The 16,659-nt window shown below is 48.1% G+C and overlaps 1 protein-coding gene and 1 long non-coding RNA gene across 23 annotated transcripts in view; both read left to right on the top strand.

The window, feature by feature from the left end:
- The window catches only part of bcar1 (BCAR1 scaffold protein, Cas family member), a 41,160-nt gene that overhangs the window by 17,992 nt on the left and 6,509 nt on the right, over nucleotides 1-16,659 (top strand). The window contains 6 exon segments of the mRNA XM_062961716.1: nucleotides 5,318-5,905; nucleotides 9,422-9,448; nucleotides 11,122-11,268; nucleotides 11,410-11,514; nucleotides 14,059-14,235; nucleotides 14,237-15,196. Coding sequence (XP_062817786.1) covers nucleotides 5,318-5,905; nucleotides 9,422-9,448; nucleotides 11,122-11,268; nucleotides 11,410-11,514; nucleotides 14,059-14,235; nucleotides 14,237-15,196 — 2,004 coding nt within the window.
- LOC134293615 (uncharacterized) lies at nucleotides 6,803-9,414 on the top strand. Of its 22 annotated transcripts, none has more exons than XR_010000570.1 (5): nucleotides 6,803-8,033; nucleotides 8,108-8,310; nucleotides 8,385-8,458; nucleotides 8,533-8,606; nucleotides 8,681-9,414. It is a non-coding gene; the product is annotated as an uncharacterized LOC134293615 (long non-coding RNA). The 22 variants fall into 22 exon arrangements; XR_010000572.1 differs by having other exon boundaries at nucleotides 6,804-8,033; nucleotides 8,552-8,606; XR_010000568.1 differs by having other exon boundaries at nucleotides 6,811-8,033; nucleotides 8,108-8,181; nucleotides 8,256-8,329; nucleotides 8,404-8,625; nucleotides 8,700-9,414.

Below are 16,659 nucleotides of genomic sequence, written 5' to 3'. Positions count from 1 at the left end.
TGATCCAACAGGAAACTCTGATCCGGTCGGAAGGGGTTTTACGTCAATGATTCATTCTTCTCGTGGAGCCATTGGCGGGATGAGTGTAGAAAGGGCGGCATTGCGAGAGCAAAGAGCAGCATGTTGCAATCATTTCTGCAACAACAGCCTGCAAGCGGCGGGCGTTTATCATGCATTTCCAGGACAGGTAGGAAAGTGAGCTAATTTAACCCTGTTGTGACTGCAAACACGGAGAGAAAAACGAAGGACTTCTTTTGCGTGGCGGCTTCTTCTTAGCACATGGTTTGCATTTCTTCTCTTTCCAAGGAGGGAGGTTGGCCAAGGCAGCTCTTCCCGTCTGTTTTCCTGACGACAACAACAACAGCAACATGCAGGAGGCAAGCTGTTACTTTGGATCATTACTGCAGCGTTGGTGTAGGGAGAAGCGAGGAATCGGGACACGGCATGAATGAACACACCCGGCACACATCCACGGGTTCATACTCATTTATCTATTGCGTCAGAAGCAAATTGAGGATACAGTTATAATGTCTTTAAAAAACTACAAAGTTAAAAACTTGGCATGATGCGAAATGTCCTTTGGCCAGAATCTGGCCACTTGTTGTGCCTCTGGTGTGGCTGTGAGAAGGTCCTCCCTCCATTCATGGTGCATGTGGCTCAGGCCGCATTGGAGTCCATGGCCTGTGGTTTGCTCTTTTCTGCACCCACATGTCCGCCCTGAGTCCCCTCCGGGGTGAGAAGGGCAGAATATAAATACTGTAAATCTTCCCACAACACAGTTGCAGCTTTAACCAAATCTATATATATATAAAAGGGGAATGAAATTTCGGCCTAGGACAAAACAACAAAACTACACATCCCAGAAACACTAAACTTGGCAGCACAACCCCTTATCCATGCCTCTACGTTCAGACAACAAAAAGCTCCAGCTACTCCAGAAAACGGCCAGGCTTTGAGACTGCAAGGCTATTCACTGCTATTCCACCTGGCCAACAAAGGTTTCCCATAAGCCACAGCAACGCGTGGCCGGGCACAGCTAGTCTATATATATAAAAGGATAATGGCGTCGCTCCACCAGGCAAAACAACAAAACGAAAGACCCCCCAACCTAGAAAATTCACAACACAACCCCTCATCCACGTCTCTCATGTTCTTACGCTCAACAAAGGATCCCCCCCCCCCCCCAAACAGGGAAACACCCACTCTTTGAAGGTCAAAACCCATTCGGTACTCATCACTCTTTCATCTCAAAACACAAAATAAAGAACAACACTCTGAAAGCAAAGGAATTCCATCCAGGAAACAATCAAGGCCACCTAACACCTCCCAACAAAGGATCCCCCCCCCCCCCCCCCAAGACACGGAGCCACAGCAACACGTGGCCGGGCACAGCTAGTACTGTATATACTCAAGTATAAGCCTACTTTTTCAAACCTTCTTTTAAGATTGAAAAAGCCCCCCCTTGGCTTATACTCGGGTGAGGGTCCTGGTTGGCCTATATTTGGGTCAGCTTATACTCGAGAATATGTGGTACATTTATTATTTTTCTCTATTATTGTTGCTACGATTACATTTATCTTACTCTATTTTTAATATTATTATTAATACATTTATTATTTCACTCTGATCTTATTATTGTTGTTGCATTTATTATTTTACTCTATTTATTATTACATGTATTACTTTCCTGCATTTATTATTATTATTATTACATGTATTATTTTACCCTATTATTATTAAAAGGATACATAAGGGCATTTACACTGAAGAAGATGAGAATAATGATTTGCTCAGAGTTGGGCAGTCTTATCTTAAATCTGAGCTTGATGTAAATATTCAGAAACATTGAACCTACGGATGCCTCGATTCATGTAATTTTATTGGTATCTATTTTTATTTCCCACCATTCCAAAGAGGAGACCTTGATGATGACTGTGTTTGGATGGAGATGTTCATGCGTGGTGGACGCTGGCTGGGCTCTGGCTTTGCGCTGCCTTGCTTTGCCTTCATTCGGCTCCGTCTCCCGCCTGTCCTGGTTGTGGGTGAGGCTCCAAGGGAATTCTCCGAGCGAGCGAGCGAGCGAGTGGGTGACTCACGGCTTTGGCGCTTCCTGCCCGGCCAAAAGCCCCGCTTGCGGATCCATCCACTGACTTGGAGACCTTTTGGTTTTGTTTTTGCTTTCCCTGTCCTCAAGGATTCTGAAGGTTTCCCAGTCTCGAAGCAGACAGTCAAAGGAGGAAAGGGCTCCGTAGTTCATGGGCTCCCTTCCGTGGCAGAGTCTTCTTCTGTGGCCATCTATCGGGAGTGATTTGATTATGCCTATGGGAACAGTTTTGGACTGGATGGCCTTTGGGGGCCCCTTCCAACTTTGTGGTAGAGCCTCCTTCTCCGGATCTCCAGCTGGATGGCCATCTGTCAGAAATATCTGATTGTGACAGTCATAATAGGGTTGGACTGGATGTTCTTTGGGAGACCCTTCTAACTCTGTAGTGGAGTCTTTAAACAGGGGCCTAATGGCCATCTGTCAGAAATATCTGATTGTGACAGTCATAATAGGGTTGGACTGGATGTTCTTTGGGAGACCCTTCTAACTCTGTAGTGGAGTCTTTAAACAGGGGCCTAATGGCCATCTGTCAGAAATATCTGATTGTGACAGTCATAATAGGGTTGGACTGGATGTTCTTTGGGAGACCCTTCTAACTCTGTAGTGGAGTCTTTAAACAGGGGCCTAATGGCCATCTGTCAGAAATATCTGATTGTGACAGTCATAATAGGGTTGGACTGGATGTTCTTTGGGAGACCCTTCTAACTCTGTAGTGGAGTCTTTAAACAGGGGCCTAATGGCCATCTGTCAGAAATATCTGATTGTGACAGTCATAATAGGGTTGGACTGGATGTTCTTTGGGAGACCCTTCTAACTCTGTAGTGGAGTCTTTAAACAGGGGCCTAATGGCCATCTGTCAGAAATATCTGATTGTGACAGTCATAATAGGGTTGGACTGGATGTTCTTTGGGAGACCCTTCTAACTCTGTAGTGGAGTCTTTAAACAGGGGCCTAATGGCCATCTGTCAGAAATATCTGATTGTGACAGTCATAATAGGGTTGGACTGGATGTTCTTTGGGAGACCCTTCTAACTCTGTAGTGGAGTCTTTAAACAGGGGCCTAATGGCCATCTGTCAGAAATATCTGATTGTGACAGTCATAATAGGGTTGGACTGGGTGGCCTTTAGGGATCTCTTCCAACTTTATGGTGGAGACTCCTTCTCAGGGGCCATATGGCCATCTGTCGGGGATGCTTTCATGGTGCCTCCATCCACTGGCTTGGAGACCTTTTGTTTTTTTTTTGCTTTCTTTGTCCTCAAGGATTCTGAAGGTTTCCCAGTCTCGAAGCAGACAGTCAAAGGAGGAAGGGGCTTCGTAATTCATGGGGTCCCTTCCGTGGCAGAGTCTCCTTCCCTGGAGGCCCTTAGATAGTGGCTGGATGGCCATCTGTTGGAAGTGATTGGTTTGTGCCCATTGGAACAGTATTAAACTGGATGGCCTTTGGGGGTCCCTCCCAACTTTGAGTCTCCTTCCCCAGAGCTCTTTAAATAGAGGCTGGATGGCCATCTGTCGGGAGTGATTAGATTGTGCCTGTCAGGATGGGGTTGGACTGGATCGCCTTCAGGAACAAAGACCAAATGGCCATCTGTTGGGAATGCTTTGATTGTGCCTATCAGAATGGGGTTGGACTGTGTGGCCTTTAGGGATCCCTTCCAACTTTATGGTGGAGACTCCTTCTCAGGGGCCATATGGCCATCTGTTGGGAGTGTTTTGATTGTTCCTATCAGAATGGGGTTGGACTGGATGGCTTTTGAAAATGAGACCTAATGGCCATCTGTCGGGAGTGTTTTGACTGTGCCTGTCAGCATGGGGTGGGATTGGATGGCCCCTGGGGGTCCCTTCTAACTCTGTAGAGGAGTCTTTTAACAGGGGCCTCATGGCTATCTGTCCAGAGTGCTTTGATTGTGCCTGGGGTTGGACTGGGTGGCCTTTGGGAACAGAGACCTAGTGGTCATCTGTTGGGGATGCTTTGACGGTGCCTGTCAGCATGGGATTGGACTGGATGGCCTTTGGGAATGAGACTTAATGGCCATCTGTCGGGAGTGTTTTGATTGTGCCTGTCAGCATGGGATTGGACTGGATGGCCTTTGGGAATGAGACTTAATGGCCATCTGTCGGGAGTGTTTTGATTGTGCCTGTCAGAATGGGGTTGGACTGGACGCAGGCTGCAGAGCAAGCCAGCTGCAACCAGCTGCAATGAATCACTCTGACCAGGAGGTCATGAGTTCGAGGCCGCTCGGAGCCTATGTTTGTTTGTCTTTGTTCTATGTTAAAAGGCATTGAATGTTTGCCTATATGTGTCATGTGATCCGCCCTGAGTCCCCTTCGGCGTGAGAAAGAAGGGCGGGATATAAATGCTGTAAATAATAAATAATAATAAATAATATTATTGTATTTATTATTTAGTTTATCTATATCCTGCCTCCATCTCCCCTGAAGGGGGCTCAGGGTGGCTCACAGAAATATCAAATAAAAGCAATAACAGTATGCAATACATCAATAAACAAAAACATACACTGATTATAATGGATGGCCTGTGGGAATGAGACTTAATGGCCATCAGTCGGGAGTGTTTTGACTGTAACTATCATAATGGGGTTGGACTGGGTGGCCTGTGGGAATGAGACCTAATGGCCATCTGTCGGGAGTGTTTTGACTGTGCCTGTCAGCATGGGCTGGACTGGGTGGCCTGTGGGAATGAGACTTGATGGCCATCAGTCGGGAGTGTTTTGACTGTAACTATCATAATGGGGTTGGACTGGGTGGCCTGTGGGAATGAGACCTAATGGCCATCTGTCGGGAGTGTTTTGACTGTGCCTGTCAGCATGGGGTGGGATTGGATGGCCCCTGGGGGTCCCTTCTAACTCTGTAGAGGAGTCTTTTAACAGGGGCCTAATGGCTATCTGTCCAGAGTGCTTTGATTGTGCCTGGGGTTGGACTGGGTGGCCTTTGGGAATGAGACCTAATGGCAATATGTCGGGAGTGTTTTGACTGTAACTATCATAATGGGGTTGGACTGGGTGGCCTTTGGGAATGAGACCTAATGGCAATATGTCGGGAGTGTTTTGCCTGTGCCTGTCAGCATGGGCTGGACTGGGTGTCCTGTGGGAATGAGTCTTGCTGGCCCTCTGCGGGGAGTGTTTTGCGTGTGCCCTGACGGCCGGCCGGGCGGCTTCTCCTTCTCCTCCTCCTCCTCCTTCCGCTTTCTGCAGAACGTGCTGGCCAAGGCGCTGTACGACAATGTGGCGGAGTCCCCGGACGAGCTGTCCTTCCGCAAGGGCGACATCCTGACGGTGCTGGAGCGCAACACGCAGGGCCTGGCCGGGTGGTGGCTCTGCTCCCTCCACGGGCGCCAGGGCATCGTCCCCGGGAACCGCCTCAAGGTCCTGGTCGGCATGTACGACAAGAGGCAGGCGCAGCCGCCCCCGCCCGGGGCCCCCGCCACGCCCCCCCACCCGCCCCCGGGGGGCTTCCCCGCCCTCTCCCCCGCCCCCGCCTCACAGTACACCCCCATGCACCCCTTCACCCCCCAGGAGGACAACGTCTACCTGGTGCCCCCCCTCACCAAGGCCCTGGCCCCCGGCCCCTTCCCCACCCCCCTTCCCCACCCTCCCTACCCCAAGCAGAGCCCCCCCCAGGGACCGGACCTCTACCAGGGCCCCCCCGGACCCCAGGACCTCTACCAGGTGCCGCCACCGCCACCACCGCCCCCCACCACCGGGGCCGGGCAGGAGATCTACCAGGTGCCCCCCGCTCTGGACGGACGGACGAGGGAGACCCCCAAGGCGCCCCCCGGGAAGGTAAGGCCAAGGGCACCCACCTGGTTGGGACACGGGAGGCTGGGAATGTACAATATTCTTGTTGTTGTTGTTGTTGTTGTTGTTGTTGTTATGTCTAGTTTGGCCAAGTGTAGCTGGGGATATACACTATTCCTATTATTATTATTATTATTATTATTATTTGTAGTTTGGTTGAGGGCAGCTGGGGATATACACTATTACTATTATTAGTATTATTATTATGTATAGTATTGTTAAGGGCAGCTGGGGATATACACTATTACTATTATTAGTATTATTATTATGTATAGTATTGTTAAGGGCAGCTGGGGATATACACTATTACTATTATTAGTATTATTATTATGTATAGTATTGTTAAGGGCAGCTGGGGATATACACTATTACTATTATTAGTATTATTATTATGTATAGTATTGTTAAGGGCAGCTGGGGATATACACTATTACTATTATTATTGTTGCTGTTTGTAGTTTGGTTAAGGGCAGCTGGGGATATACACTATTACTATTATTATTATTTATAGTATTGTTAAGGGCGGCTGGGGATATACACTATTACTATTATTATTATTATTGTTCGTAGTTTGGTTAAGGGCAGCTGGAGAAATATATATATATATATATATATATATATATATATATATATATATATATAATTATTATTATTAACAATAATTTGGACAGGCCCAGCTGGAGATATACATTATTATTATTATTATTATTAACAATAATTTGGTCAGGCCCAACTGGAGATATACATTATTATTATTATTATTATTATTATTATTATTATTATTATTATTATTAACAATAATTTGGTCAGGCCCAACTGGGGATATTATTATTATTATTATTAACAATAATTTGGTCAGGCCCAACTGGGGATATTATTATTATTATTATTATTATTATTAATAAGTTATTATTATTTTTATTATTTTATTTCATTATTATTATTAGTATTATTTATTATTATTATTATTATTATTTTCTACAAGTCCCATGGTTTCCATAGCATTGGCCCATGGCTATTCCAAGTGGAGGCAAGCTACATCCCTGCTGCAACGAGACTCAAAACTGTTGTGGGCTTTTCTGCTTCTGCCCCTTTTTTGCAGGCAAAGCAGTTTCCATCGTGCAATCCCAGTGCAGGCGCAGCGCATGGAAAGAGCATTGTCCTCCGTGTGCCGTGGAGGCCGTGGGGAGGGGTTTCCTGTCCCGGCCTGGGAAAGGAAACACCGGCCTCCCTTTGGGTCCCGAGAAGGCCATTTGGGCGGAGGGATATGCAAGGCCTGCCAGGACCCCACCACATCCACTCCAAGTGGTGCCAAACTCGGTCCATGAGTAGTCAATGCGCTCTGGTTTACACAGGCTAAAGCAGGCATGGGCCAACTTCGGCCCTCCCTCCAGGTGTTTTGGACTACAACTCCCACCATTCCTAACAGCCTACCGGCTGATCACGGTGTTTTGCAGACCCCGTCCCGCGCAGTGTCCATGGGACGAAAGCGCGGCCTCCCCAAGTGCCTTTTCCCTCTTTGGCTTTCTGGCCTTGGAGGCTGGCAGAAAACAGGCCTCGTCTGGAGAGCCTGGATTACGGCCAGCCTTCCGCTTATCTTTCTCTCTCGTTCTTCCGCTTTCCTTTATTTGCTTTTCCTGCCTTGGAGTCTCGGGCAGAGGTTACCCATGCGGCCCAGGGCAGAGCATTCCCAGCGCATCCACACCCTACAACTGATGCAGTTTGGTGCCACTTGGATTGCCACGGGTCAATGCAATGGGAGGTGTAGTTTGATTGCCAGGGTTCGATGCAATGGGAGGCGTAGTTTGCAATGGAAGGTGTAGTTTGATTGCCATGGTGTAATGTAATGGGAGCCGTAGTTTGCGATGGGAGGCGTAGTTTGTAATGGGAGGCGTAGTTTGATTGCCAGGGTTAGATGTAATGGGAGGCATAGTTTGCAATGGGAGGTGTAGTTTGCAATGGGAGGTGTAGTTTGATTACCATGGTGAAATGTAATGGGAGCCGTAGTTTGCAATGGGAGGCGTAGTTTGTAATGGGAGGCGTAGTTTGATTGCCAGGGTTAGATGTAATGGGAGGCATAGTTTGCAATGGGAGGTGTAGTTTGCAATGGGAGGTGTAGTTTGATTGCCATGGTGTAATGTAATGGGAGCCGTAGTTTGCGATGAGAGGTGTAGTTTGTAATGGGAGGCGTAGTTTGATTGCCAGGGTTAGATGTAATGGGAGGCATAGTTTGCAATGGGAGGTGTAGTTTGCAATGGGAGGTGTAGTTTGATTACCATGGTGAAATGTAATGGGAGCCGTAGTTTGCAATGGGAGGCGTAGTTTGTAATGGGAGGCGTAGTTTGATTGCCAGGGTTAGATGTAATGGGAGGCATAGTTTGCAATGGGAGGTGTAGTTTGCAATGGGAGGTGTAGTTTGATTGCCATGGTGTAATGTAATGGGAGCCGTAGTTTGCGATGAGAGGTGTAGTTTGTAATGGGAGGCGTAGTTTGATTGCCAGGGTTAGATGTAATGGGAGGCATAGTTTGCAATGGGAGGTGTAGTTTGCAATGGGAGGTGTAGTTTGATTACCATGGTGAAATGTAATGGGAGCCGTAGTTTGCAATGGGAGGCGTAGTTTGTAATGGGAGGCGTAGTTTGATTGCCAGGGTTAGATGTAATGGGAGGCATAGTTTGCAATGGGAGGTGTAGTTTGCAATGGGAGGTGTAGTTTGATTGCCATGGTGTAATGTAATGGGAGCCGTAGTTTGCGATGAGAGGTGTAGTTTGTAATGGGAGGCGTAGTTTGATTGCCAGGGTTAGATGTAATGGGAGGCATAGTTTGCAATGGGAGGTGTAGTTTGCAATGGGAGGTGTAGTTTGATTGCCATGGTGTAATGTAATGGGAGCCGTAGTTTGCAATGGGAGGCGTAGTTTGTAATGGGAGGCGTAGTTTGATTGCCAGGGTTAGATGTAATGGGAGGCATAGTTTGCAATGGGAGGTGTAGTTTTCAATGGGAGGCGTAGTTTGATTACCATGGTGAAATGTAATGGGAGCCGTAGTTTGCAATGGGAGGCGTAGTTTGATTGCCATGGTGTAATGTAATGGGAGCCGTAGTTTGCAATGGGAGGCGTAGTTTGTAATGGGAGGCGTAGTTTGATTGCCAGGGTTAGATGTAATGGGAGGCATAGTTTGCAATGGGAGGTGTAGTTTTCAATGGGAGGCGTAGTTTGATTGCCACAGTTGAATCTATTGGGAAGTGTAGTTTGCAATGGGAGGCGTAGTACATGTAAATAATAATAATGATGATAGTGATGATGATGATGATGATAGACAAATCCCAGACACTTAGACCTAATGTGCATGTGTGCTGTGTTGTTATGTACATGATAATAATAATAATAATAATAATAATAATGATGATAATAGATATCCCTTTTCTATCTAGATGTAAAATAAGGAAATAAGTAAATGAATGCATTTTATTTATTTGCATTTTACCCAAATGGACTGCATTCAGAAAACGGCCCAGGCTCTTCTGTTGCCTGTACGTTCTGAGCGCATGGAGCATCACTTTTCCGGGGAAGTGAGGAGATGCATGCCTATGGCCTCCGTGTGCACATTCCTCCTTCCTGCGTGAGGGAATGCGCTCCCTTTGTGCGCCTGCCTGCCTCCCTCTCCTTCCAGGCCCCCCCCCTTCTGATGCTCGGTCCAGAAATAGCGCATGATGTCATCCTTCTTCATTGGGATGCGCCTCCCGCAAGCGGCCCCAGCGGCCTCTCCCCACAACTGTGGGCGGCACTGCCCCCTGCTGGGAGAAGGGACACATGGCGCGCATGGATGCCACACGCATGGCCCGCGCATGTTTGTCACTCTTCATGCGGCCCTCTTCCAGATACTGGACTACGGCTCCCATATTGTTGAAGATTTTCATGGCTGGAATCACAGGGTTGCTGTGAGTTTTTCCGTCTGTCTGGCTATGATTCAGTAGCATTCTCTCCTGACATTTCGCCCGCACCTGTGGCTAATAGCATCTTCAGAGGTCTGTTGGCATTGAAGCAAGTGGAGTGTGTATATATCCCTGTGGAATAATGCTTTATACCTTGTCTGTTTAAAGCAAGTGTGAATGTTACAGGGTTGTTGTATGTCTTTCGGGCTGTGTGGCCATGTTCCAGAAGCATTCTCTCCTGACGTTTCGCCCACATCTATGGCAGGCATCCTCAGAGTTTTCAGAATGTTACAATTAGCACATTTGAATCAGCAGCCTCAATGCTATTCAAGCTTGCTAACTGTAAGACAACTATTCTTTCTCCCACCCTGGACATTATTCCACAGGTATATGTTTGTGTGTTTATGTGTGTGTGTATACATATATGTATGTGTATATATACACACGCGCGCGTACACACACTCCACTTGCTTCACTGCCTCTCTGCAGATACCCTCACGGATTGACTTAGCAAAATTCATGGCTACTCAATGCTATTCAAGCTTGCTAATGACAACATTCACACTGGCTTCAAACAGACCAGGGTTCTTTCTCCCACCCTGGAGAAATATACACTCCACTTGCTTCAATACCGACAGACCTCTGAAGATGCCATTAGCCACAGGTGCAGGCGAAATGTCAGGAGAGAATGCTGCTGGGACATGGCCAGACAGTCCCCCCAAAAAACTCACAGCAACCCAGTGATTCCAGCCATGAAAGCCTTCGACAATATACGAGTTTCCAATAGAGCTCTGAACAAACCTCTGAAGATGCCAGCCACAGATGCAGGCAAAACATCAGGAGAGAATGCTGGTGGCACATGGTTGAACAGAATGAAAAACTCGCCGCAAGCCAATGGATGGTAGTTGTGCTACAATGACGTCTGGGATGCTGCAGTTTATTATTATTATTATTATTATTATTATTAAACTTCTATACCGCTACTCCCGGTTTGGCTCGGAGCGGTTTACAAAAATAGATTAAAACAATACACTTGGCTTTAAAATAGCAATAAAAACAATAAAAGCAACAATAAAAGCAACAATAAAAACAGACATGTCCTGTTTTGTCTTGGGTCTCAGCTTGCCTTGCGGATAATGATGCCTGGCTTTAAAATCTCATGCGTTTAGTACTGCAGGCGAATGGAAAACAAAGTGCGGTGAGAAATAAAGTGAGCTTGAGTCCGGCAGAGTGTCTGGCCAGCAACGTTCTCCTTCCTCTCCGCTTTGCAGGTGGTGGTCCCCACGCGTGTGGGGCAGGTGTACGTCTACGATTCGCCCAAGTCGGAAGCGGACGAGTACGACGTCCCCCGACACCTGCGGGAGATCTACGACGTCCCCCCCACGCGGGGCCTCCTGGTCAACCAGTCCAGCCAGGAGGTCAGTGCCACGGCCGTGGAGGGAGGGGGGCGGGGGGCGGGGGGGGGGGTCCCGGCCGGGTGGGAGGAGTATGCATTGTGTCCAGCCCACCAACCCACCAGTCCTTCCTCATTCCTCCTTTGCCTTGTATTTTTCCGCCAGGTGTACGACACCCCCTCCATGATGGCCAAGGGGCTCAGCGGCAGGAGTCTGGGCCCCTCCCAGGAGATCTATGACGTGCCCCCCAGCGTGGAGAAAAGCCTACAGGTAGAGACCATTTGGGGCGGAAGGGGCGGTGTACTGGAGCATGGATTTTTGTTTACAGATGATACGTTAAATTGTGTGTACCGTATATACTCGAAGATAAGCCGGGTTTTTCAGCCCTTACTTATGAGCTGGAAAAGCCTCCCCCGGCTTATATTCGGGTCAAGGTCAAGCCAGCAGCGGAGCCTGGAAGCCACGGTCTGTTTTCTTTTCCAAAACTTCCCTTCTTCGCTTCTCCTCCCAGGCTGGTTATCTTATATTTTTTTTGAGAGAGAGACAGAGAAGAAGCAAATGTTTTCAAAAGCGAAAGGAGAGTGTGAGAGAAACCCTTGCAAGCCAGATTGCATGGGCAGAAGGGGAAGGAAAAAATATATTCTTGCAAATTTGCATGATTCATTGCTATTATTATTATTATTATCGACACAACGACGTTGTATGACCCAGCAAACAAGATAGACATGCTGGATTTCGTTTCACAAAACTACAAGTCGAACACTTCCCAAGTGTCTAGGACTGTGTGATGTATTTTCGGATGATGCTGCAGATCCCAGCAGGGTGGCCTTTTGCAGTTGGCAGATCGTGATTTTGTCAATGTCTATTGTTTCCAAATGCCGGCTGAGATCTTTTGGCACGGCACCCAGTGTGCCCATCACCACCGGGACCACCTGTACTGGTTTCTGCCAGAGTCTTTGCAGTTCAATCTTGAGGTCCTGAGAGCGGCTGAGTTTTTCCTGTTGTTTTTCATCAATGCGACTGTCACCTGGGATGGCGACATCAATGATCCAAACCTTTTTCTTTTCCACAACTGTGATGTCTGGTGTGTTGTGTTCCAGAACTTTGTCAGTCTGGATTCGGAAGTCCCACAGTATCTTTGCGTGCTCATTTTCCACAACCTTTGCAGGTTTGTGATCCCACCAGTTCTTTGCTGGTGGGAGGTGGGACTTGAGGCATAAGTTCCAATGAATCATTTGGGCCACATAGTTGTGCCTCTGTTTGTAGTCTGTCTGTGCAATTTTTTTACAGCAGCTGAGGATATGATCAATGGTTTCATCAGCTTCCTTGCACAGTCTGCATTTTGGGTCATCAGCTGATTTTTCGATCTTGGCCTTAATTGCATTTGTTCTGATGGCTTTATTATTATTATTATTATTATTATTATTATTATTATTATTATTATTATTACTACTACTACTACTACTATTATTGCAAGACCATTTGAGTCCAAAGGGAGGGAAGGAGGGAAAAGAGAGCAACAGAAGGGGTGTATTTCTTTTTATTCCTAAGGAAACAAAAACGAGGTGGGCTTTTTTGGGAGGGGGAGAGAAGTTTTAAAAGGCCTTTTCTGGCTACTTTTAGAGTTTGAAAAAGGGAGAAAGAAAAGAGTTGGGAAAGGGGAGGAGAAAGGAGGACAAAGTTGTTTTTAGGGGGGCTTTGTTTGCATTTCTTCCTTGGGCAAATGCATGCCCCAAAGCTTCTCAATATTTATATCGATGTTCCCCCTACAAATACATTAATATATGAATTTTCCCCTCATATGTTTACAGGTCTTTGCAAACCCTATGTAAATATAGATAACTAGAGATTTCCATGTACAGTAGAGTCTCACTTATCCAACGTAAACAGGCCGGCAGAATGTTGGATAAGCGAATATGTTGGATAATAAGGAGAGATTAAGGAAAAGCCTGTTAAACATCAAATTAAGTTATGATTTTACAAATTAAGCACCAAAACATCATGTTATACAACAAATTTGAAAAAGTAGTTCAATACGCAGTAATGTTATGTTGTAATTACTGTATTTACGAATTTAGCACCAAAATATTACGATATATTGAAAACATTGACTACAAAAATGGCTTGGATTATCCAGAAACTTGGATAAGTGAGTGTTGGATAAGTGAGACTCTACTGTACCTGTATATCTATTCCTATATGTATACATTAATTTTATATATGAATTTTATATGAATTTTACCCTCACATGTTTGCAAGTGCAGAGGGAAAATGCGCATGCACACACACACACACACAGATGCCTAGATAGATATAAACATTGATAAATAGGGCTTGCAAATATTGCAGGAGGAAAATGCAAATAGAGAGAGGATTTGCAAAGGTTTCAGGGGGAAATACACATGTGAAATTAGTATACAGAAGAGTCTCACTTATCCAACATAAACGGGCTGGCAGAACGTTGGATAAGCGAATATGTTGGGTAATAAGGAGCGATGAAGGAAAAGCCTATTACACATCGAATTAGGTTATGATTTTACAAATGAAGCACCAAAACATCATGTTAGACAACACATTTGACAGAAATAGTAGTTCAATATGCAGTAATGCTATGTTGTAATTACTGTATTTACGAATTTAGCACCAAAATATCACAATATATTGAAAACATTGACTACAAAAATGCGTTGGATAATCCAGAATGTTGGATAAGCGAGTGTTGGATAAGTGAGACTCTACTGTATATAATGATAGATCCAGGGTGAGGTATGTGCAGCCCACACCTGGCTCAGATGTTGGTGTGTCTCCCCGCAGGTGTATGACATTCCCCCCTCGGTCAGCAAGGACGTGCCGGACGCTCCCGCGCGGGACGAGACGTACGACGTGCCCCCCGCCTTCTGCAAAGCCAAGCCCTTCGACCCCTCGCGGCACCCGCTCGTCCTGGCCCAGCCGGGGTTGCCGCCCCCCCCCGCCGGCGGAGCCTTACTTGCCCGAAGACGTCTACGACGTGCCTCCGGCCACGGCGGTCGCCGCCGCCCCCGACTCGCAGGAGATCTACGACGTGCCGCCGGGGCTGCGGAAGGCGCCGTCCTGCCAGGAGGTCTACGACGTGCCGCGGGATCTGCCGGCGGGGGGGCGGGACGGCGAGGGCGACTACATCTACGACGTGCCCCCCCAGGCGGACCCCCGGGAGGGGAAGCGGCTCTCGGCCTCCAGCACGGGCAGCAACCGCAGCAACCTCTCCAGCTCCTCTCTGGACACGGTGCCGGTCAAGGAGGCCGCGGAGAAGGAGCTCCCGCTGGACCAGGAGGCGGCCATGGAGACGCTGGCCCGGCTCCAAACCGCCGTGGCCGCCTCCGTCTCCTACCTCATGTCCTTCGTCAGCGGCAACTGGCGCGGCCCCGAGCAGATGGAGGCCCAGGCGGGCCAGATCCGGGGGGCGGCCGAGAGCGTCCGGGGGGCCCTGCGGGAACTGCTGGAGTTTGCCCGGCTGGCGGTCAGCAACGCCGCCCAGGCCTCCGACCGCTCGCTCCACGCCAAGCTCAGCAAGCAGGTCCAGAAGATGGAGGAGGTCTACCAGGCGCTGCTGCGGCATGGCCAGGCCCTCGACGCCTGCAGCTGGGCGCCATCCGCCCTCTCGGCGCCCACCAAGCCCGGCACCCTGGACGACCTGGAGCACCTGGTGATGTTCTCGCGGGGAGTGCCCGACGACACCAAGCAGCTGGCCTCCTTCCTGCACGGCAACGCCTCCCTGCTCTTCCGGAGGACCAAGGCCCCCCCCGCCTCCCTGGGCGACGCCGGGCCCGGCCTGCACGCGGCAGACAAGGCCAGCACCATCCAGTCCCGGCCGCTGCCCTCGCCCCCCAAGTTCCTGGCCCAGGACTCGCCCGACGGGCCCTACGAGAACAGCGAGGGCAGCTGGATGGAGGACTACGACTACGTGCATCTGCAGGTGCGGACGGGACGGGAGGGAGGGGGGCATCTACCCATGGTCAAGGTGTTGAGGGGTCAGGCATGTCTCAGTCTCCGGCCAGGTGACAACATGGGTCCATCCTCAACCAAAGGACCAACACTTGGAGAAGGTTAGGGTTAGGGTTAGGGTTAGGGTTAGGTGTCACGCCCTAGGCAATGGAGCACTAAGAACCGACACACGGAGGCCAAAAACTATCTAATATCTTTATTAAGGAAATATATAAGGATAATAAAAACAAGTAGGAAATGTAGTCCAGTAAAAGACCTTTCAGGGAAGGTCAAATATAGTCCAAAAATATATTGTCCAATATTTTATATTAGAGTCCAAAGTTATAATTCCAAACCGAAACACACTCTATTTACAAGCAATAGAGTGGGGAAGCGTCCAAAGATCTTTCCAAAGTTCAAAGTAAGTCCACGGCAAAAACTGGGAACAAGGCTTGATACTAGAAACAAGGTCCAAGGCTGGAAACACGGCAAGATAGTTCTTGAATACTTGGCTAGGCAAGGCAAGGAAACTGGAGTTGCAGACTTTACGAAGTCTACACTTGGTTGGAAACACGAAATTACTCCTGAAGCTGATCTGTTGACTCCGCACGGAATCCTCCATGTCGGGCACTTTTAACTAAGTCCCATCTTCCTGCAAAGCACGTGTCCAGAGCTTCCTTTCCCAAGGGAAAGAGAAGCGAAACACATCTCCCTCCAGATGCGTTCCTCCCTAGAATTTCCCAGGGGAACATAGCTAATTAACGTCTTGTTTAGCTGCTAATCTCAAGCTTCTCCGAAACTGCTCTTTTTCACCCCGACTCGCAGCATAGGACTGTTTCCTAGCAAAAGGGGGGGAGGCAGTGGGAAAGGCCTGCTCAAGGTCTTTTTTAATGGGCTCTTGGGTAGAATCATCAACAACAGGCATCTGGAAAATTTCCGCCTCTTGCTGAGCCGGCAAAAAACCCATGTTTTCGTCATCATCAACCACGATGGCGCTGGGATCAGAACTCCAAGGCCCATGGGACATCACATTAGGGTAGGGTTGCCTTGTATTCCAAACATGAGGACAAAAGGTGTACATTTGCATGTCCGTAGACACCTCCAAGGTCATGTGGCCACTGGCATGACTGCATGGAGCTCTGTTACCTTCCCACCGGAGCAGTACCTATTAATCTACTCACATTTGCATGTCCGTAGACACCTCCAAGGTCATGTGGCCACTGGCATGACTGCATGGAGCTCTGTTACCTTCCCACCGGAGCAGTACCTATTAATCTACTCACATTTGCATGTCCGTAGACACCTCCAAGGTCATGTGGCCACTGGCATGACTGCATGGAGCTCTGTTACCTTCCCACCAGAGCAGTACCTACTGATCTACTCACATTTGCATGTTTTCAAACTGGTTTCAGATTGTGTTGTCAAAGGCTTTCATGGCCAGGATCACAGGGTTGT

The sequence above is a fragment of the Anolis carolinensis genome, unplaced genomic scaffold (genome assembly GCF_035594765.1).
Source record: "Anolis carolinensis isolate JA03-04 unplaced genomic scaffold, rAnoCar3.1.pri scaffold_9, whole genome shotgun sequence".
Lineage (NCBI taxonomy): Eukaryota > Metazoa > Chordata > Lepidosauria > Squamata > Dactyloidae > Anolis > Anolis carolinensis.
This window is presented reverse-complemented; position numbering and strand designations above follow the sequence as displayed.